A 23,226-nucleotide genomic window follows, 5' to 3' on the forward strand; every position below is an offset into this window, starting at 1 on the left:
CCCTCTAAAGATGTCTTGACAGGGCCAGACACCATTTAATATCCTGTAATGAGTTAGATGCAGAAGTTTACCCTTTTTTTTAATGATTAAAAGTGATTAATTAATTGATGTTTTCGGTTTTATACAGGGCTTGAACTACATAGACCTAATCTATTGTTGGGCTTAATTATTCGTCAGAAACTGAAGCGACAGCACAGTGCCTCTGCTAGTACTAGTCACATAGCTGAGAATCCTGAAAGTGCACCGATAGCATTGCCACCTGATAAGAAAAGTAAAATAGAAGTTTCAACAGAAGCAGCACCAGAGGAAGAGAATGACTTTTTTAATTCTTTTACAACTGTATTACACAAGCAGAGAAATAAACCTCAGCAGAATCTTCAGGAAGACGTTCCAGCAGCAGTTGAACCATTAATGGAAGTTACCAAACAGGAGCCACCCAAACCTTTAAGATTTCTTCCTGGCGTATTAATTGGCTGGGAGAATCAGCCTACTACTCTGGAATTAGCAAATAAACCTCTTCCTGTGGATGATATACTTCAAAGCCTTTTGGGCACCACTGGTCAAGTATATGATCAGGCTCAGTCAGTGATAGAACAAAACACTCTTAAAGAAATTCCATTTTTAAATGAGCAAAACAACTCGAAAATAGAGAAAACAGATAAAGTGGAAGTAACTGATGGTGAAAACAAGGAGATAAAAGTTAAAGAAGATAATCTTTCAGAACCTACAGATAATTCAGTAGTAACGGGAGAAGAAGCATCGGTAGTAGGGTCCTCTTCCATTTCTACAGGGCCTTTGACGAGTCTTAGTCTCAGAGGAAAACCACCAGATGTTTCTACAGAAGCTTTTTTAACAAATTTATCAATTCAGTCAAAACAAGAGGAAATGGTGGAGAGTAAAGAGAAAACATTAAAAAGACAGCTTCAGCAAGATCAAGAGAATAATTTGCAAGATAACCAGACTTCAAATAGTTCTCCATGCAGATCCAATGTAGGAAAAGGAAACATAGATAGTAATGTGAGTTGTAGCGAAAACCTTGTTGCTAATACAACAAGGTCTCCACAGTTTATCAACCTGAAAAGGGATCCTAGGCAGGCAGCTGGACGAAGTCAGCCCGTAACTGCTTCAGAAAGCAAAGATGGAGATAGTTGCCGGAATGGAGAAAAACACGTCCTGCCTGGCCTATCGCACAACAAGGAGCACTTAGCAGAACAAATCAATGCAGAGGAAAAGTTGTGTTCCACAGAGAAAAACTCATGTGTTCAGCAGAGTGATAATTTAAAAGTTGCACAAAACTCACCATCAGTAGAAAACATACAGACTTCTCAGGCAGAACAAGCAAAACCCTTACAAGAAGATGTTTTAATGCAAAGTATTGAAACTGTGCACCCATTTCGAAGAGGATCAGCAGCAGTGACATCTCATTTTGAAGTTGGAAACACATGTCCATCAGAATTTCCTTCTAAAAGTATCACCTTTACTTCGAGAAGCACCAGCCCCAGAACAAGTACAAACTTTTCACCCATGAGGCCACAGCAGCCCAACCTTCAACATCTCAAGTCTAGCCCATCTGGATTTCCATTTCCAGGGCCTCCTAATTTTCCCCCACAAAGCATGTTTGGATTTCCGCCACATTTGCCACCTCCATTACTTCCCCCTCCAGGCTTTGGCTTTGCTCAAAATCCCATGGTTCCCTGGCCACCTGTTGTTCATCTCCCAGGCCAGGCGCAGCGTATGATGGGTCCTCTCTCACAAGCATCAAGGTATATAGGGCCGCAGAATTTTTACCAGGTTAAAGACATTCGGAGACCAGAAAGGCGCCATAGTGACCCTTGGGGTAGGCAAGACCAGCAGCAACTGGATAGGCCATTTAATAGGGGTAAAGGGGACCGCCAGAGATTTTATAGTGATTCACACCACTTGAAAAGAGAGCGACATGAAAAGGAATGGGAGCAAGAATCTGAAAGGCATAGACGCAGAGACAGAAGCCAAGACAAAGACAGAGACAGAAAAAGCAGGGAGGAAGGGCACAAAGATAAAGAGAGGGCACGGTTATCACATGGTGATCGAGGAACAGATGGAAAAGCAAGCAGAGATAGTAGGAATGTAGACAAGAAGCCAGATAAACCTAAAAGTGAAGACTATGAGAAGGACAAAGAACGAGAGAAAAGTAAACATAGAGAAGGAGAAAAGGACAGGGATAGGTACCACAAAGATAGGGACCACACTGACAGAACTAAAAGCAAAAGGTAAAATTTGCAGGCTGCTTCAGGATTACATTTAAATAACTGTTAAATGTTTTATCTTGTAAACGAAAGATTGCCTGCTAGGATTGTGCCATCTTTAAAATTTTTACTATTGGTCATTTGCACAACAGTGAATTCTGTGTGTTGGTGCAGAGTGCTCTGTACCAGTGCTCATCATCCCTTCTTCATATCAGTTGTCCCTAGTTATAGGAATTTAATATTTTTAAAAGTTTTACATTGCTGTATATTCAAAGATTTGTTTTATTAATATGCAATAAAGGCTTAGAAGTTTTAGTTTTATTCCTTAATTGGTAAATATGGTTAACTATGGAATATATTTACTGCCTCTAGTGAATGTCCTTTATATGATGACTAATTTGGGAGTAATGTGTGCTCTGTAAGTTTGTTTTAAATTGCACTGTTTTTAAAGAAACTGTAGAGGAGCAGCAAAAATCCAGGCAACTTAATAATCAGATTATGCTGATCATTTAGTTGAGCAGTTTTTGACCAAGAATCAGAAGCCCAAGGGGTACATTTATTGCTTTAATCTGCACTCATTGAAGTCACTTATTACCATATACTACAGCTTTGTGGTAGGCCATTATTTTCATTTTTGGCTCTTCAGAAACTTGAATACTTAAGCTTGTACATGATCTTGTGTTTTGCTATCCTTTTTACTGTAAAATGTAAATATTTTAAGGGATATTTTGATTCTAAATATGATAAAAGAATTTCTCACCTATTTTGTGTGTGTGACTTGAAATTCAGTAGTAGAAGAATTTCTTGTTTAAAGCTTTAATTACCTTCAGACATTGTTTTTCTCTTACTGAGCCAAGAACATACAGACTATCTATGTCAGGCATGAGATGAGAGGAAAAACAATTTTTTAAAATCTTAAATCATAGGCTGAAATGAACTGTGTAGTTCTAAAGAGGCTTGAATTTAGAACTACCTATGAAACACTGTGCAGCTATAGCCCACTTTATAGATAAGATTCTGAAAACTTTTACACCATCACCATTTGGTACTCTGACTCGTTAATGATTAAAATTAAAAACCACAGAACTTTAAGAGAAATGTGTTTTGAATCTTTTTATAAAATGTGTAATTTAGCCTAATTTGTATATAACTATATAGTTTCATATGCCAGTTTCACTTGAAAGCATATGAAGAAGGCTATTGTTCATTCATATCTAAATTTATTTACATCCTAAAACACGTGATTTTGATGGCTGTAATTTAAAGCAAAACCTACCAAATGATGTTGACATTTGAGACTGAAAAAACCCAAAAAGCAGAAGAGAACTCAGTATATTTACTTATCTGTATTAATGAAGAAAAATATAAATCCACAGAAATTAAGATTGTTTGCTAAAGAACTTAAAGATTAAAGTAAAAAATTGGTTTTGAAACAGAATTATCCTTGTTTTTTGCTGGAGAGAAGGGAGGAAATTCAGTACCAAAGATTCTGTCTAATTTGCAGTGACTTGCAGTACTTTTTTTCCCTGTCCTGGCCCTCTTAAATTTTTCAGCAGAAAGTTCTGAAACAGAGGGCTTGTATTCAAAGTCTGTTTAACTTTGGTCGACTTTTCCTTTGGAAATTAATTTGTTAGAAAACAAAGTTCCCAAACAAAACAAAGCCTAAGTTAGTCATAATATGCACCATTACCAAAAAAATTGCTGTCAGGGTTTTACACATTAATAACAAAAATATTAGTTTTTCAACTTCAAATGTTTATGTTAATAAATCTGCCTTTACTGATACATTTGAGTGAGGGATTATCAGACACCAGATTTCTTTTGCAAAGTAAAAGTAAAACAGAATGGGTTAATGAATGAAAACAAGCTTTCAGGTCAGTTTTGGATCACCTCTTTCTACATATTGTGATGCTTTACTCTAAGATTGTTTAATCATCTTACTGAATCTTGATCGACACTTGTTCTTAAAATAGGCAAGGCCCATATAGCCACCTGTTAGGGATGAACATCTCCTGGGGTTAGAAGCAGATCTTGTAACCCCTGATTTACTGAAACATTGTGTGGAGAATAGGAAAAGTATGGTCATAATAACTTTTTGAGGGAGAAAAGGGAAAATGAGAAAAGTTTTCAGCGAGTAGCAGATCCAAAGCCATTCTCAGTCCCAGGTATAACCAGCCATACACAAACTAATGAATTAATGAGTTTCATCTTTCACTGTCTCCTGTTTTAAGAAAAACCTCTTCCTTAAAGTTTTATACTTAAAAAAACTTAGAATCATCTTAAGACAGCTTATGCATACCTCTTTTAGATAAAAGTACCAGGGCATCTCAGTACCTGTAAAGTTCACCCTATGTAATATTTGTGGCAATAAGAAAGCCTCCATCAGCCCTCTGTAAGCCAACCCTGGTTGTGAGCACTTAATATGAATATTGGTCAGCTCAAAGTGAAGGCTTAGAGCTGAGGAAACTGGAACTTAGAGAGTTGGGAAACTTGCCCAGGTCATCCTGCTGTTGTCAGAGCTGGAAATCCTAGCTCAGTTTTCTCTTCGTGTGCTTAGCAACTGTGCTCTGAGAATTGAGAATAAGAAAAAGAAGCAAAAGCCTGATGGTTATATATACCTTTCATAGCTGTCTTTCTTTGCATTTTGCCAAACTGTCAGAAACCCTTCACTGAGCAACCCAACTCCTCAGCGTGACCCAGAAGACATAACCAAAAACCTATAGGTTCTTTTGTGCAGATTAGCAAAATTTATATTAATCACAAATCCTAATCCTCTAGTCCTGTTTTCTATTGCTGCTGTGATGAATTACTATAAGTGTAGTGGCTTAAAACCACAGAAATTTAAGATCTTATGGTTCTGTGGATCAGACGTTTATGCAGATCTCACTAGGTAAGATCAGCAGGATGCATTCATTTTCTGGAGGATTCCTTTTTTTCCCTTTGGTTTCTGGCTTCTAGAGGGCACTGAATTTCCTTGGCTCATGATCCCTTCCTCCATATTTAAAGCCAGCAATGTGGAACCCAGTCTTTCTTTACTATCTCTGACTTTCCCTTCTGATTGCCTCTTCCACTAAAAGGACCTTTGTGATTACATTTACCCCCACCCCACCCAGATAATCCGGGGTAATCTTCCTATTTTAAGGTCAGTTGATTAGCAACCTAAATTCTACCTGTGACCTTAATTCCCCATTGCAATGGAATCTATTTACAGGTGTTCCAAGGTTTGGGATGTAGACATATTTTGGGGGGCCATCATCTACCACAGCCCTTGACTCTCTAATTGTAGCTTATATTGTGGGTGAATCTTAAATCTTTATAGGATAGCTAAAGCTATAGTAAATATATGTTTAAAATTTAAGAACAATTAAAACCAGCAATAGAGAGGAATATGAAAAGTTACGCCCCTCCCTATTAACGTGTTTGTGTGTTAATGTAAAACTACTCATTAACAGGTAACTTTGTTGTTTCTGTTTTTAATAGTAACTGTGTTTTTAAAGTATATGAAGCAAACTTAAATGCATTATGAGAGCTTGATAATGAACCAGATCTTAGTAAAAGATACTAACATTTGAATATACTAGTTGTACTATGCTCATCTTCTAAGATCCTTCTAAAACTGGTAAGGCTACCACTCACTAATGACTACAAAGAGCTATATACATAATCAGGTTTGATTTCTGTCTCTCAAAGCAAATTGCAAATAGAATTGGTTACTGCTTTTAAAAAAGGTGCAGAACACCCTGATTCTTTGATTTCTGTTTTACAAAGAATTACAGTAATTAATATGTAGAGTAAGAAGGTAGTGAGTTGAAAACAAAGATCAGTAGCTGGAAATGCTTTGAAAACTTCAGGCCGCCCTGGCAAGTTTAATCTTATAGTTAGACGTAGAGCAGTCATTAAGGCAAATAACAGCCTAAGTGCTTAAAGGGCGGTGTGAATCCAGTATAAATCCAAATATCCCCAAAATACTTTTTCTATGAAATAAATCAGTGTATGCATGTGTGTGTGTGTATATATATGTATGTTAGCCCAAACTGTCTTTTAAAAATATGCCTTATTTTAAGATTTTTTTTCCAAAGTAATGATTTTTTTCAGGGGCTTGTTTAAAAGGAGACTGAAAAGATAAATATTACTACACATTTTTTTTAAAGTTCTGTTTACATTCAACAGTTTAAGAAACCTGACATTTATAGTAAAACCATCTTAAAGGTCCTTTTGTAGCAATTATTTTTATTTCATACTGGAAAAGCATTTCACATAGGAAATCGTCAGCACTGTCATCACCAGGATCGCAACGACAGGAAGCAGGAATAATGTTAATTTGTTACATGAAACTTGCAGGGTTTTAAGGTGAAAAATATATTTTCAAGTCATTTTGATTTATAGGAGAATAAGCAGCAGTTTTCAGTTCTTAAATATTGTGTGCTTATTTTGCAAGCACAGTTACCTGCATTTGGAATTCAATGATGAACAACATGGGAAAGTCCAGTTTTGTGGAGCTTCCAGGTAGAAGACAAGTTATAAAATCTGAACATAAAATTGCAACTGTGAAAAGAAGCTTTAAGGCAGCAATTCTCAAACTTTTGGTTTCAAGACCCCTTACGTTTTTAAATAATGCCAAAGCTTTTGTTTATATGGGTTACATAATTATTTAGCAAACTAGAAATTAAAATGATGAACATTAAACATTTTTAATGATAATCTCCTTGGTTAATATAACATTTATACATAAGTAAAAATAAACGTTAAACATTTTTAATGGTAATCTCATTTATATAAAAGTTAACTTCCAAACTAATTTAGTAAGAAGAGTATCATTTGCATTTTTGCATATTTCCAATTTCTGACTCAGGGCTGGATTCTCTTACCTGCTTTGCATTCAGTGTTTTGTAATATGTCATTTTATTTGAAATATATGAAGAAAATCTGGCTATATGTGCATTTGTTGTTGGGAAAGGGAGGATCTTTGGATTCCTTGAAAATATCCCCGGTTCTTGGGCCACACTTCAGGAAGTGCTACTTTAAAGAAAAGGCACACTTTATTATGAGAGAACACCTGGCCTAATATAGGAACATTTCTTCAAAGACTTTGTAACCTTTCATAAAGCAGCTTTCTTGGTTTATACATAAAGTGTGTTTTCTGAAGTTTGATTTGATTACCAGCTGCCAAAAGGAATTTCTTTAGAGCATTTATCTTTATGATCTAAGTATCTCCAAAGTTAAATGCAATAGTATGGATCAATACAAGTTTATGTCACCGTTTTGCAGCAAAATTTGTTGGCCTTGTCTTGAATGGTTTCTATTTAAAAAAAACCCTTGAATCAATGCGTAAACATTCTGCAATTCTACCTTATATTCTATCCTCACACTTCTAGTGTTAATAGGGGTAGGTCTGGAAGCAATTTGTGCCCTGTCAAATGGTGCCAACATTCTTAACTTGTGGTCCTAGGTCCTTTGAGGAATGTCTGTAGCCTTTTGATTGGAATGGAGTGGCTAAAATAAGACAAAATCTGTAATTTTTTTGAATGATAAATTACCTAGTTCCTTTGTATAGACTGGAATCTGCACAGGTGTTAAGAAGTTAACTGAGCATTAGCCTTTATTTTTTGTAAATTCTTTTCTCCCAATTACTTGATGAATAATCACATTTTTTTTCTTTTAACGCAACATGCTGCTTATTACTAAGATACTTTTTCTCTCGACGACCTGTTCTACGTGGTAATTCACCAGGTCAGTCATATGTTGCCAGTTGCCAGGTGGCAAAACAGTCGGATATCAAACTCAGAAAATGTTAGGTAACAACAGCAATAACTGCTTTCCAATCGGCAATGGTGGACTGGGAGTGGGAAGTGAAAATTCCATTCACAATTATATCAATAACTGATTTCGGCAAAATAATACTTTTTCAAGTTATGCTTTTAACTATTAAATTGTTAGGACAGTAATTTTCAGTTGTATTATATAGAGCCTATTTTATGCCCAATATTGAGATCTGTAGACTTGATAGCAGTAAGACACAAATTAAGGTTAATTTTTTAATTGATCAGTTAATATGAGTACATGGTTTTAAAAAGTTGAACAGTTCTACAAGGTTTATAAACAGAAAGCAACAGGCCTCTACACTACTCTTCTCTCCAGAGGCAACCATTTTCAATTATTTTAGACATTTAGGATATTTGCCTTCATGTTTGTGCTATGCATATGCTATTTTTTAAAGTTGCACATACTTTATTGATGTCTTATAAAAGATAAGGATTTAGCTATTACCAGCCTGTTCACCTCTCTTTCTTTTCTACATTCATGCAGTACTTTTGATTTATATCTGTTTTCAAGTTTTACATTATTGAATCATATAAATAGTTGTAGCTTAGCCATGTAATATGGTTACATTGCTTTGTATAATTTTTATTTTTCCTTTGGTTAATAACTTGATTTTTTTATTTGTACCTATCCCTAATTCATTCCCAACTGAATTTTAAACATTTTAAAATTCAGTTTACACACTGATTTTAAAATTATGTCTACATACTGATTTTAAAATTTAAACATGAAGGATAGGTACAAAGTGGATAAGTAGAGTGAATAAGCACATTCCATGAATAAGCACTGAATGAATTAATGGAGTTAAAACATGAATCAAAATATATACACATAAATTAGATTGTAGGAAAAACAATCAGAAACTTCAGTGACATTTTCCATTGTTAACAAAAAGATATGTTAGCATTTAGACTAGTTCAGGTAATAGTGAACAGTTGATTCCCTGTGAGCAATGTACCAAAGAAATAACTATCAATATAACTACATTTATATATAGCGTGTACTAAAATCTCTGGTGTTAACTTATGTAACCTCATTTTGTTCATCTCCATCATAAACATTGTATCCTTCTGATTTAATTAGTTCAATTTTTTTTGGATCCTGAAAAAATACAACATCTTTAATTTTGCCAACAAAATTGGTTTTAAAAATCTCTTGAGTAATGATATTTACCTTTCGACCATATTCAAAGCCCCCTAGATAACAAATGCCATCATAGTTTAGAGCAACAAAGTTTTTATGTGGATCAATATCCTCGGAAAGAATTAGACTGTTATTTAGGTAGGCCTTGATAAGAGTCTGATTTTGAATTACAACTACATGGTGCCATTTGTTACAACAGAATGTGCCATTGTTATAGCTCATAGGCACAGATACTCTTTCTCCTAAGTTAACTGCTATTTTCAAGGTCTGATTATGGAGACCAATTGCCAGAAAGTCATTTTCTTCATTTTGAGCTATTCCCATCCATACAATTAGACCTTCTGTTTTGGTAGTACTGAAATTTAAGGATATAGTAGTGAAGTGGAGGTTTCTCATTCTATAATTTGGATCAATATATTTAATGTAAGAATTACCCATAAATTTTGCAGTTGAAAATGAAGTTTTGTTTTCACAATATCTTCCCACCCAACCCAAAGTACATAGGCAACTGTAAGAAAATGATTGGTCAGGTATACATAAAGACTGGTGGAGGCAAAGATTATTCAAGCAGTATGCAGACTGATTACATGTATTTCCAGCCCAGTCTGGCAAACATCTGCAAGAAAACGTTGTGCCATTTACTGTACATTTACCTCCGTTTCTGCAGATGTTGTACCCACAGGCTGTCCCGTCACAGTCACCTACATTTGAACCACCTTTTGCTCCAGATTCAGTTAGTTGTAATTCTTGATTATTTATGATAACTTCCCGGATACAGCCTTGAAAACCTATGGGTTCATTTTCTATTGCCATGGGATTTATAAGATTCAGGGAAGATACTCCTCCAATATAGAAGTCTGTATTTGTGTCCAGGGAACTCATTTTAGTGGAGGCTTTTTCTGTTACATTTATCCCATCTAGATCCAGGTAACCTTCTGCACCAACTCTTCCTGCTTTTATTACATGCCAAGTACTTCCATTTGTTGTTACTTTTTGAAGAGTTTCTAGAATGATAGTTCTGTCACCAAGGTTGTAGCGAAGTTGAACAGAACCATTCGCTAAAGAGATACATAAAAAATCACCTGCAAGAAATCAAATAGTATGTTTAATTAGCAGCAGTAAAAGTTTTCCATTGAAAACTTTTGCTCTTCCTGGCCGACTTGGGTAAGTTTTGATTATGGGGAAAAAAGTAACAGATCTTGAGCACAATTGTGTTAGTTTTAGTTTCACTCAGAGCAAAATGCATGTGTTCTGTGTTATTTCATTTTGTTTAGCAATTGGCTACATAAATTTTCCCTAGATGTGGAAAGTTCTCATTGGATGAATATATTTTGGTTGTAAATTAAAGTGAGGTTTTTCTTCAGATGAAAGCCTGATCCTTCTGCCGCTGTTTAATGGCATTCGCTATTGTCAGGCTAGGTACTTAAACTCTTTAACATACCTATAAATTCTCTGCATATTCCTGGCTCCTTTCTTCTCCAACCTTACCAGGAATGTTCTCTTTCCCCATCCTTAAACTTTCTTTATTTGAACAACACTAACCTTGTTAAGGATTTCATCTGCCTGTTTTCTAGGAACACTCCGCCACCCCTTTCCACCTCAACTAGGTAACTCCTACCCATTCTTCAGGTTTCAGATAAAATGTCACTTCCTCAGAGTTTTCCTTGATTTCCCAGAGTTGGTCAGGTATTTTTTCTGTCAGTGCTTTAAATCACTAGGTTTCCCTTCATTACAGTATATCTCATTTTATAATTACATAGTCGTGTAAAGAAATTGGTACAAATACCATATCCAGCATCTGAAGTTGCAGTGAGGCATTCAGAAGAAAAGTAAAGGCAACTCCACTTGCTTGGAAAAAGTGTACTGCTCTTCAATGTAAGATTGCTTCAAGAAGATAGCAAAATGACTTATTAATTAAAACATAATGAACCATGCAGAAGTCTTCCACGAAACATTTTCCTCGCCCTCTGAAATTTCCCAACCTTTCTCTTTCCTCATCCAGGGATATTTGGCACTGTGCTACACTAGTTCTTCCTCCTTCCGAAGTGCCATATTTCCTCACCTCCCTTCTGCAAATGGTGTTCTTTCCTTCTGTTCTCCATTGTGGTCTATACCAAGCCATTCTAGAGTGGTTGGAATACTTGGCAGCTCTGTAGTTCTTCACCTATCAAACTATGGTTCTTTTGCTTTATTTTCCTCATAGGGAATTTTTAGTGAGTATACTATGTCAATTACATATGTGATTATTTGGTTAATAGCTGCTTTATCCACTAGGTTGTAAGCTTTATGAGAACAGGGTCTGTGTCTGGTTTGGTCCAATAGTTTATTCCCAGCACCCAGAATGCTATCTGGTACATAAATAGCTGCTAAATAATTATTGAATAAAGAAATACTTGTTAGGGTTGTAGGTTGAGATGACTCAGAATATTTCTCAACTAATAGTTTTAGCTTGAAAGCAAAAACTTTTGTCCTATAATGGCATGAAAATTGTTTTAAAAATTCATAACAAAGTATTTGCATACTAATTTCTAACATGTACAGCATTTTTAACTATAAGGAAAGAGGAGCGTCATAAACTTTCAGATTAGGAAAGAAAAAATATACATTGAATTATACCACAAAAAAACTAGAATAAGTAAACATTATTGTTACTAAGTTAAAAAATATTTATAGCAACCTAAATATACTTTGTGGCCTGCAAGTGAACATAAAGCCAGTTACCTTTCACAGGATTATGGAGGAAGCTTTTCTTGCTCCTTGTGTTGTAGAGTGTTCCTGTAGTAAACAATTTTATAGTGAAGAGCTACCTTGGAATAAAAGATACCTAAGAAATGATTAGGAAAGCTGAGGCTGTGATCTATATACTATGACTGGTCATGTTGCCAACCATAAGAAAGAAAAAGGATAGCTTCTGTGAAGAAAGGGTTATTTTAGCTCAGCTAGTATGTTTGTGTGCAAAGTCGACAAAAAGTTTTCTGTCTCTGGCTATGGAAACTAAAAGCTGTATTAACTTAAAAAAATCATAGGCTTTTAATTTTAGTGCATTAGGATATGATGCTCTAGTTATGTGTCATAAGTACAGATTGATATTATTATTTTGAGATGGAGTCTTGCTCTGTTGCTCAGGCTGGAATGCAGTGGTGCAATCTTGGGCTCACTACAACCTCCATGTCCTGGGTTCAAGTGATTCTCCTGCCTCAGCCTCCTGAGTAGCTTGGACTACAGGTGCTGGCCATTACACTCTGCTAATTTTTGTATTTTTGTAGAGACGGGGTTTTGCCGTGTTGGCCAGGCTGGTCTTGTCCTTCTGACCTTAGGTGATCTGCCCGCCTCGGCTTCCCGAAGTGCTGGGAGTACAAGCATGAGCCACCACACCCGGCCTCAGATTGGCATTAGAGTAAGAAAGTGTAATGAAGAGTCGTTACAAGAAAGAGAGATCAAATAGCATGAAGATCATCAGTGAATTCACCTTGGCTATTTAATGCCCACTCAACCATGGCTGAGGCTCTTCCCACCTCTGTTCTGATATTGTTTCTACCTCATCAACTGCTATCCCACCGTGATTTATTATAGATTAGAGAAAACTTACAGGACCTAATATTTGTGAAGAGACTACAGAATCAGCATATCAGGGAAATTGTATATACATTCTTTTCTGTAGACAATGAAAGCAAAGTAATTTAAATCTTACAGTTGTTTGAGTATGTTTTAACTTCACATTGCAATGTGAAGTTGTACACATGAGTCTGGGAGAATTACAACTATATCAAGATGAATTGAGGCTTTAATTTGTGCTTAATTTATATATATCAAAAATCTTTTAAAGATGTTAAATTTTTAGCAGAAATAAATGAGAAGAGGCCAGGGTCTTATTTCTTTAAAACATCTTTCAAAAGTCAGAGATCTGAAATCATCTCATATACTTTTCAAGTTATTTTGTTTTAAATTTTACACTACCTGAGAGTACTCAAATTGTTAATCTCTAAAGAGATAAACCATGTTAATTTAGAATGTCATTTTGAACATGTGAAAACCACTTTGACTGCTTATATTTAATTTTTGGATTTTAACATTGTGTATTAAGTGGTTATTTTTTACTAATAGGTACCCTTAGCAGAGGATCAACTAGGAAGACTTGGTTAATGTTTACATCAGACATAGCTCTTAGAGGAGGTACAAAGTACAGGACTGTCAGCTGTATTTTCTGCAACCTTGAGACAGACTTCAAATAAACTTGTTATATTACTTGATTACTAAAAAAATAAGTTTATGCCTTTCATCTGATAATTGTTTTTGATTAATCTAGGTTTAAGCATGTAAAGCTTATATTTTTAGTAATTTAAAATTTTCCTGATCTTCTATAAGTGTCAAATGCATCAATCATGTGAAACTAATGAATCTCTGTAAGTAGTGTCTGATGGCATAAAGGAAACTCTTGATTGTCATGAGGTACATGCACTGAATAACAGATGTAAGAAGATGTGCTCTTGCCCTCCCATGTATATTAATGTGTATGAGCTTTATATTTCATATACATAAACAAAAATATGTATCATACTGATTATAAAACTATAGTACAATATTTCTGGCCAGTCACAATCTTGAATATACCTTGATTTTCTGCTCTTTTACATAGGTCTTGCTTACATTAATTTTGAGTTTTATGAGCAATGTAACTGAAGCTGATTGTCTTTTAATGTTTCGATTTATAAATAGAAAATTTCTCTTGTGTGTGGTTCTCCTATTTGACATTTTCACAGGGAGATTTAGTCATGAATTTAAAACAAAATATCAAATCTCAGGAGAGCAGATTTCTTCTAAGCTGTATTTTATAACTCAATTATGCTTTTTTTCTTTGAAATTATTTTGAAGGTATTTCAGAAGTGCATTGAGATGGAACCACTTTGGTCCAATTCCCTGATATTCTTATTATTTAGAAGCAAGTCAAGACACGTCTATAAGAACTACTTAGATTCTGAAAATTAGAGCACCATTTTTGTTAATGATGTAAAATAAGCAAATGTAATTATTTCTCAATACCAAAATTGTTTCTCATTTTCTGAGAAACTGAAAGTCAAATGTAAGATTTTAAAAATACTTTGCAATGTAACTATATGTCCAAATGTCTTTGTCAGAATTTTGGAGAAACGTTTGAAAATGGAAATCAAAGGTAAAGTAGTAAAACCTAAAAAATTAATTTTTAAAACACTTATTGGATACTTTATTTCATATTTTTTGGTAAATATGCATCTTTTTAAGTTCCAAAATGTTTTTATAAGCATTTCAGAACACAAATCCTGAGTTTACTATTTGGATGACAGAACGACTTAAAAGAGAATTTGTCCTAGCTATAAATGTGGGCGAATCTACATGAAATATACCAGCCATGCCTTCCTTTTAAAACATCTTTTACATGCATATTTTGTCTACTTTATCATAGGACTATCATGCATGGCTTTAATTTTTTTTTATGGGATTGTTTTAAAGTTTAGCATATACTTTATTTAGATTTTGCTAACTTTAATTCTAACAAATCTCTTCCTATTTTATTCGCTATATATTTAGGGCCTCTAAATTCATAAGCATACACTTGCAGTGTTAATAGAACATAAAACGATGGTTACATATTTAAAGACTAGGTAACACAAAATAAACATTATCATACATTACTTAATAGACTATTAGGAATTCATTATGTTTTTTTCCCTCTTTCATTCTGCAAACAAATAGCCTGCCAATCTTACCTGACTGGGCTTTTAAGTGTTGTGCAGCATAAAATAGGATACCATCTGCAGCAAGAGGCTGAAACTGCAATTGAATATGTGTCTTTTTTCGAACACGAAAGGAAGCAAAGGACATCCAGGATAATTCATTGCTTCTGAAAGATGGATCACTTATGGATAAAGCTGGGGGGAGGAGAGAAAGAGAACTCTGTGAGTTATCTGCTGGATTAAAAACATTGCTCATAAATACAATAAACTGCTTACATAATTTTGTAATTTAAGGATTTATCTTCCAAGAGTTGCTTGTAGGAGAGTACATCGAACCTTGGGAACTTTGTGAGTCTGTTCTAATTCCACTAACTTTAGGCTTTTGTAATGGAGCCAGTTATTGAAAAGCCTCTTACATCTGGTAACTGTGACTTTTTGGCTGATACGTATGTGACACAGATCTTCTGCTCTAGATTGCGTTGTACAGAGAGATAAGATGCATGGCTGAGATTCTTGGAAATGTCTTATATTTATAATGCTTTCAGAAAGGTAGTTCAAATGGCGGAAGATAGAGGACAACACTGTGAATTATTCTTCAGCCTCTATTTCTGATTCAGATATAGACTATAATCAATTCAGGATACATTTTAAGGCATAATATATTGATACTATTTTTAGCTTCTGTGTACAACTGACCCAATGGGAATTATGAGAGGAAGAAGAAAAGTTCTGCACATTTGGGAAGTTTTTATCCCTATGGAGTCTATATTTCTTCTTATAATGTAACAGTGCTTCTTAGAGCGTGCCCTGATTCAGGACATAGCTTAGTCATTAATCTAGTTATTTAGTTTTCTTCCCACTCTTTGGGAGCTGTCACCTTTTACTTTAGATTGGACAATTGGTAGGTGTTTATCCAGAGGGTGTTGGCATTTGCTGATTTTTAAAAAACGTTATTCATTCATTTTGACTTATTCAGAAGGGTAGAGATTAGAATCACTTGATGGTGTTGCTAAGAATGCAAAGTCCTATCCTCATTCTTGGAGGCCTGGAAATTTATTAAAGCCAGGAGCAGTGGCTCGCTCCTGTAATCGCAGCACTTTGGGAGGCTGAGGCTGAGGGATCGCTTGAGCTCAGGAATTTGAGACCAGTCTGGGCAACGTGGTGAACCCCATCTCTACAAAAAATAAAAAAAAATTAGCTGGGCATGGTGGTGAATGCCTGTGGTCCCAGCTACTGGGGAGGCTGAGGTGAAAGGATCAATAGAGCTTGGGAGGTGGAGGTGGAGGTTGTGGTGAGCTGAGATGGTGCCACTGCACTCCAGTCTGGGTGACAGAGTGAGACCTTGTCTTAAAAAAAATAAAAGCTGGGATGGGATTCAGAAAGTACCCCATTTTTAATACATCCTCCTGGTGTTTCTGACATAGGGGTTCCTTGGACCACATTTTCTTAAAATCTGGTTAAATTTTTAAGAATGCAAGGGTGATCGTGGTGTGGCAGAGGTTGCAGTGAGCCGAGATGGCAGCATTGCACTCCAGCCTGGGTAATAAGAGCAAAACTCCGTCTCAAAAAAAATAAAAAATAAAAAATAAAGAATACAAGGGTGATTGAAAATGTGTCTTTTTGAAACTATTTTGTAAATATTGCTAAATTAATACATGTTTATTATAAGACAATATAAAAGAGTGTAAAACTTTTTTTAGTGGAATTTTATTGTTCTTCTCTCTTAATTCTGAGAATTACTGCCAAGTTTATTGTACATGTAGCCAGACTTAAAAAAAATACACATACAATTAATGTATGTGTATATCTAATACTTGATTTATTTTAAATAAACCACATTTTATATGAACTATGCATAAATAATTGCTTTTTTCCATCTATCTTTTTGAAACTGATACTAGCATATTTTGCCTATTGTTTTTTAAATACATGTTTGGTATTTTAAAAAATACACTTTATTTTTTCAGAGCCATTTTAGGTTCACAGCAAAACTGAGTGGAAACTTATTAGAGTTCCCATATACCCCTTGCCTCAACATATGCACAGCCTCCTCCACTGTCAATATCGCCCACCAGAATACATTTATTAAATGGATGAATCTATATTGACACATCATTATTACATAAGTTCATTTACATATAATTCACTCGTGTAATTTTATGAATTTTGACAAATGCGTTGTGAAATGTATTTACCATTAAAGCATCATCCATAAAATCATACATCATTTTATTGCCTTAAAACTCCTCTTTGCTTGCCTATTTGACCCTCCTTCCACCCTAGCAGGAGGGTGGAAGTCGTAAAAAACGACTGACCTTTTTTTACTCACTTCATAGTTTTGCCTTTTTCAGAATATCATAGAGTTGTAATCATATAGTATGCACCCTAGTTTTCAGCTCCTTTGGACAAATACCAAGGAACACAATTGCTTGATCATAATGGTAAAGAGTATTTTTAGTTTTGTAAGAAACTGCCCTATCCCAATTGTCTTCCAAAATTATTGTACAATTTTGCATTACCAGTAATGAATGAGTTCCTGTTGTTCCACATCCTTGCCAACTTTGGGTGATAAGTGTTTGGGTTTTAGCTATTCTAAAAATTATCTAGTGTTATACAGTTTTTATAATTTGCAATTTCCTAATGATACATGATGTTGAGCATCTTCATATACTCACTTGCCACCTGGATATCTTTGGTGAGGTTTATGTTTAGATCTTTTGCCCATTTTTAAAATTGAGTTTAATTTTTGTGTTGAATTTTAAGAATTCTTTGTTTACTTTGGATAACAGTTCTCTATCAAATATGTATTTTGCAAATATTTTCTACCAGTCTGTGGCTTGTATTCTCACTCTCTTTCAAGTGTCTTTGGCAGATTAGTTTTTAAAAAAATTTTAATGAAATCTAATTTATCAATTTTTTTCTTTCATGGATTCTGTCTTTGGTATGGTATCTAGAAACTCATCATCAAAACTCAAAGTCATCTAGATTTTCTGTTATATTTTCTTTTAGGAGTTTTATAGTTTTTTAATTTTACATTTAAGCCATGGATTCATTTTGAATTAAATTTTGTGAAGGATGTCATGTCTGTGTCTAAATTCTTTTTTTTCTTTTTGCATGTGGATATCAATTTCTTCTAGCATCATTTATCAAAAAGATTATCCTTTCCCCATTTTATTTTTCCTCTTTTGTCAAAGATCAGTTGACTGTATTTTGTAGGATAATATTTGTCTATTGTTTTTTAATCTTTAATCTTCTTTAGATTCTAGTTCTGCAAAACTAGAAAATGGATATAAGATGATTTCCTTAGCAGTTCCCTCATTGAAGGGTAACTAGGCTATTTCAGTTGTATTTATTTCTCCTGATTTCCCACCCTTTCTCTCTGGTTTCATGTGCCCATGTCTTATAAACTTTATAATTTCTTATGGCTTTCCATGGCCCATCTCTCTTCTTTCTATTAGTGACCTCTCCTCTATTTCCATGACTTTAAGAAATACCTATACGTATGATAACTCCTTGAAACTTTACATCTGTCTAAACCTCTTCTCTTAGCTTTAGTTTTATGTAGTCATCTCTCTTATTGATTATTTGTTTTGGCTATCTCAGTATTGAACTTAACATGTTTGAAGTTGTACTGCTGAAAGATATTCTTCTCTCAGCCTTCCTCAGATCAGTAAATGGGGCCACCACCCGTTCAAGGCCCCATATGGAAACTTGGTAATCAATTTGATTGCATTATTTCCAAAGTTTCCTCTACTTTTCCCAATATAATGCATTAGTAGATTATATCTGAATGATATATTTCATATTTTCCCCATCTTTCCATTACCACTGCCACCATCCAAGTTGAGGCCCCTATCAACTCTTGATTAGACCATTGCAATATACTCTTCATTGATCTTTTACTTTTTGTCTTAATTTGTTCACATCCATTTTATATATCTGCCAGAGAAACCTTTTTAAAACATCAATTCGTTGCCCTCTTTAAACACTTCAGGGGTTTTACTTAGAATAAAATGTAGATTCTTTACCATAGCCTCTGAAGCTTTGCATAATTTGGCCTCCTGTTAAATTCCCAACATTATCCCTTCCTCATGCCCTTCATGCATCATTGTGCATGTGGTGCACTGCATAACCCCAAGGGGAAGTCATCACATTGTAATCTATGTGGGTAGTGTTCCCTGAAGATGTTCAATAAACAACCTATATGGAAATATGATGCTACTGTCTGTACACTTTCCTCCTGTTCTTTAAACTTCAAATGCACTGGCTTTTACTACTGGATTTGTCATAGTTTGATCATCTTAGATTACCTAACCACTGCCATATTGACAGACACTTGAGTTGCTTAAATTTATTTTGTCATTACAATACTGATACAAAAAACATACTTGATTTTATCTCCTTGTAAACATGTGAGAAAGTTTCTCATGTGCAAACGTGAGAAATGGAATTGCAGCTTGATGGTCTGTGTTCATTTTTAGAGTTAACAGATGCCACCAAACTACCCTCTAAAGTGTTCACATTAATTTATGCTCCAACCAGCAGAGGATGACAGAATATCCTTATCTGTGTCCTTAATCACACTTGAGATTATTGAAATTTTAATTTTTAACACTCATAGATGATTCCATTTTATTTTAATTTGCATTTTGCAGCTTACAAGTGAAGCTGAGTTTCTTGTGTGAATATTGGCCTTTTGTGTTTTTCTGTGACTTTTTCATGTCTGTTTTATGTTTTTAAATTTGATTTTCAATTTTTAAAATGCCTTCTGGGTCCTAATGTTTTCTTAAATATATTGCAAGTATATCCTCATATCTGTCATTTTTCTTTCGACTTATGGGATGTTATTCAAAATTTTTAATTTTGTATTTACCAAAATTCTTTTGTCTTTTACAATTTATTTGTTTTGTCTTATTTAAAAACATTATTCAACATATAGTTATATATAATCTCCTACATTTTCTTCCTCAGATTCCAGTTCTGCATGCTATATTTTTATACCATAAATTTGTATGTTTTTAAATTTATAGGCCTTTAACTTATGTGGCTCATAGTATTGTGAATAGTTTGAGCTAGAAATCAAGCTTTACGTTATTAGCAAATAATGTTTTCCAAAAACTAATAAATAGTTTGTACTCTTTGTTTATATTTGATATCCACCTTTAACATCTTACAAGTAACCTTTTCTCTACCCTCTCCCTCTTGAGGAATAGTTTGTAGGAAATATTGAACAAATGAAAAATGCAGATAAAAACACCTGTAAGGCTAGATTTTGTGGTAGTATCTATATGGCTTTACTGCTTTCTGTTGGCTGGATTGAACATCTGGGGGGGGGGTCTCAAGAATGGAAGAGGTCAGTCAACAACAGCATGAGGGTTCCCTGTCACCAAGCAGGGAGGAGCTCGAATTGTATTTCAGGAGGAGGTTTTTGCTGAAACCACTGTTGATACTGGTTCAGTGCAGGAGTTGAGAATTATCTGTGCACATGTGAGTGTATCATAAAACAGCTGACCTAACTAGTGCTTTTCCAAAGAAGTAACACATACTGAAATTATATGTAAATGTCACTGAACTAAAAATCACAGGAAATAAATTTTATTAATAGCTCTGACATTGTATGTTTTAAGAAGATACTCAATGCCTGTTTTTTATATAATGAGAAAGGTTTCCACTCTAATAGCTTATTATTTGATTAAGTATTCAGTAACAGAAAGTACTGGGGAGGATTACATTAATAATATACATTCAAAATATTGGTGAAATATGTCATTTCAAAAAGAGGTACATTTTTACTTATCAGGCTTCAGGGATAAATTTGAACTGGAAAAATGACTATGCTCAATATGATTTAAATGTTTATGGATTAAACTAAAGTCAAGGGAAAATTTGAGGTGGTCATACCAGTGATTAGTCATGGAGCTTTGCTCCATTATTTCTTGTACGTCTGTCAACTCCTAAAAATCATCACTTTGTGGTGAAAATATTCCACATGCATTTTGAAACCTTAAATTAATGTTTCCTGATTGGCTATTCATCTTCTAGACTTAGTGACCACTGGCAATCCTCCTTATTTCACCATAGACAAAGGTTTGTGCCAACACGTTCATTAGGTTCACAGAAGTTGAATTCAAGTATTTTGGCTGCCTGTCTGGGACATAACAGTAAAACAAACAAAATTCTTTGTGCTTTCATCCTTGTGGGTGAAAATAGTGAGTAAACTAAATGAACATGTTGATACATGTTAGTAAACTATATATGTTGAAATAGTGAATAAATAAATACATGTTGATAAATCTTAGAAAAACAGGGAAAGGAGAAAGGGATATCTGCATGTGGGGCAGGAAAGGCATGAGGAAGGTGGTGTTTGAATAAACACCTCAAGGAGGTTAAGAATTGAGCTAAGTGGGTCTTTGAGGAGAGAGGGAATGATGAACCCTGGGGTGATAGGGTTCCTACCAGTATTAAATAACAGGAAGGATGGCAGTGTGACTGGACAGGTATTAAGGAAGGGGAGAGTTTTAATAGATAAGGTCAGAGAGGTTATTGGGGCCAAATCACATTATCAAAGACTGGGAAGATTTTGAGACTTTTACCTACTGGCTCGCTAACTTATTAGCCTGCAGCATTCTCTTCTTTTCTTAATTTCAACTTGTATTTTAAGTCCAAGGGTCCATGTGCAGGTTTCTTACATGGGTAAATTGCATGATGCTGAGGTTTGGGGTACAACTGATCCCATCACCCAAGTAGTGAGCATAGTACCCAATAGGTAGTTTTTTAGCCCTTGTCCTCCTCCCTCCCTACTCCCTCTAGTAGCCCCCAGTGTCTATTGTTCTCATCTTTACATCTATTTGTACTCAATGTTTAGCTCCTACTTATAAGTAAGAACAGGTGTTATTTGGTTTTCTGCTCCTGTGTTAATTTGCTTAGGATAATGGCCTCCAGTTGCATCCATATGCTTGCAACATTTTCAAAGATGATAGTAAAATACATGAAACTCCTGGATCACAGACACAGGATAGTTTATGACAGCATTAGCAGTAGCCAAAGTATCAGCATTTTTGAGTCAGTTCTATGAACCTCAATTCTCTCAGGGACCAGGTTATAAACATGCAGTAGGTTGCTTGGGGAGGAAATCTGAGCTTAGAGATCCAAATATTTTTATAATGGGCATGCAAAAAGCATGCTTGCTTTTTGCTCCAAATGAAGACAGCATCTCTATCTTATAAAGCAGTAAGTAAACTGGCTTATTGCTCCAAAGGAAGACATTATCCCTGTTTTTCAAGGATATTTTCTATACAAACATACTTGAAAAGATAACCAAGAACCAAAACAGCCAGTACCTCTAATAAGCAGCCGGAGGCCATTACCCTAAGCGAATTAACATGGAAACAGAAAACCAAATACTGAGTGTTCTCTTTATAAGTGGGAGCTAAACATTGGATACACATGGACATAAAGATGGGAACGATTAACACTGGGGGCTACAAAATTGGGGAGAGAAAGATGGGAGTAAGGGTTTGAGAAGCTATATTGAGTACTATTACCACTACCTGGGTGACTGGTTCAATTGTACCTCAAACGTTAGAATCATGCAGTACACTCTTGTAAGAAACCTGCACATGTATCTCCCGAATCTAATATAAAAGCTGAAAAAAAAAGTTGTGTAGAAACATGAGAGATCAATAGAAAATTGTCTCTCTATACATTATGGCTGTAATATCCATTGAGACTGTCTTATAAGAATGAGATGGGAAATCATTGGAAAGCTTTGAGGATAGGAGTGTCATCATGTGACTGAAGTTAAACAATATCACTTTGGTTGCTGCACTCAGAATAGAGTGACAAATGCAAATGTGGGAACAGGGGCTCTCCCTATCAAGAGGTTATTACTATAATACTGGTAAGAGGTAGGCCGGGCACGGTGTCTCACACCTGTAATCCCAGCACTTTGGGAGGCCGAGGTGGGAGAATCACGAGGTTAAGAGATTGAGACTGTCCTGGCCAACATGGTGAAACCCCGTCTCTACTAAAATACAAAAATTAGCTGGGCGTGGTGGTGCATGCCTGTAGTCCCAGCTACTCAGGAGGCTGAGGCAGGAGAAATGCTTGATCCTGGAAGGCGGAGGTTGCAGTGAGCTGAGATTGCACCACTGCACTCCAGCCTGGCGCCTGGCAACAGAGCAAGACTCTGTCTCAAAAAAAAAAAGAAAGGAAAAAAAGAGGTGAAGGTGGCTTGTATCAGAGAAGTAGCAATGGAAGTAGTGAAAAGTGGTCATATTTCAAACATATTTTGAAAAATTGAAAGATCACATATGGGTAAGAAAGAA

At 35.1% G+C, this 23,226-nt stretch overlaps 2 protein-coding genes across 12 annotated transcripts in view; one reads left to right on the forward strand and one right to left on the reverse strand.

The window, feature by feature from the left end:
• PHF3 (PHD finger protein 3) overlaps nucleotides 1–2,988 on the forward strand; it is an 82,918-nt gene extending 79,930 nt beyond the window's left edge. For all 11 annotated transcript variants that reach the window (XM_078369476.1, XM_078369477.1, XM_078369481.1 and 8 more), the window contains one exon: nucleotides 128–2,988. In XM_078369476.1, the coding sequence (XP_078225602.1) occupies nucleotides 128–2,253 (2,126 nt within the window). In that variant the 3' untranslated portion in view covers nucleotides 2,254–2,988. The remainder of the gene's footprint in view (nucleotides 1–127) is intronic.
• Nucleotides 567–23,226, reverse strand: part of EYS (EGF-like photoreceptor maintenance factor) — a 1,911,700-nt gene continuing 1,889,040 nt past the window's right edge. The window contains exons 41-42 of the mRNA XM_035296026.3: nucleotides 14,933–15,094; nucleotides 567–10,270 (exon numbers count right to left, since the gene is read on the reverse strand). Of these exons, the coding sequence (XP_035151917.3) occupies nucleotides 9,069–10,270; nucleotides 14,933–15,094 (1,364 nt within the window). The 3' untranslated portion in view covers nucleotides 567–9,068. The remainder of the gene's footprint in view (nucleotides 10,271–14,932; nucleotides 15,095–23,226) is intronic.

This window comes from Callithrix jacchus, chromosome 4, assembly GCF_049354715.1.
Source record: "Callithrix jacchus isolate 240 chromosome 4, calJac240_pri, whole genome shotgun sequence".
NCBI lineage: Eukaryota > Metazoa > Chordata > Mammalia > Primates > Cebidae > Callithrix > Callithrix jacchus.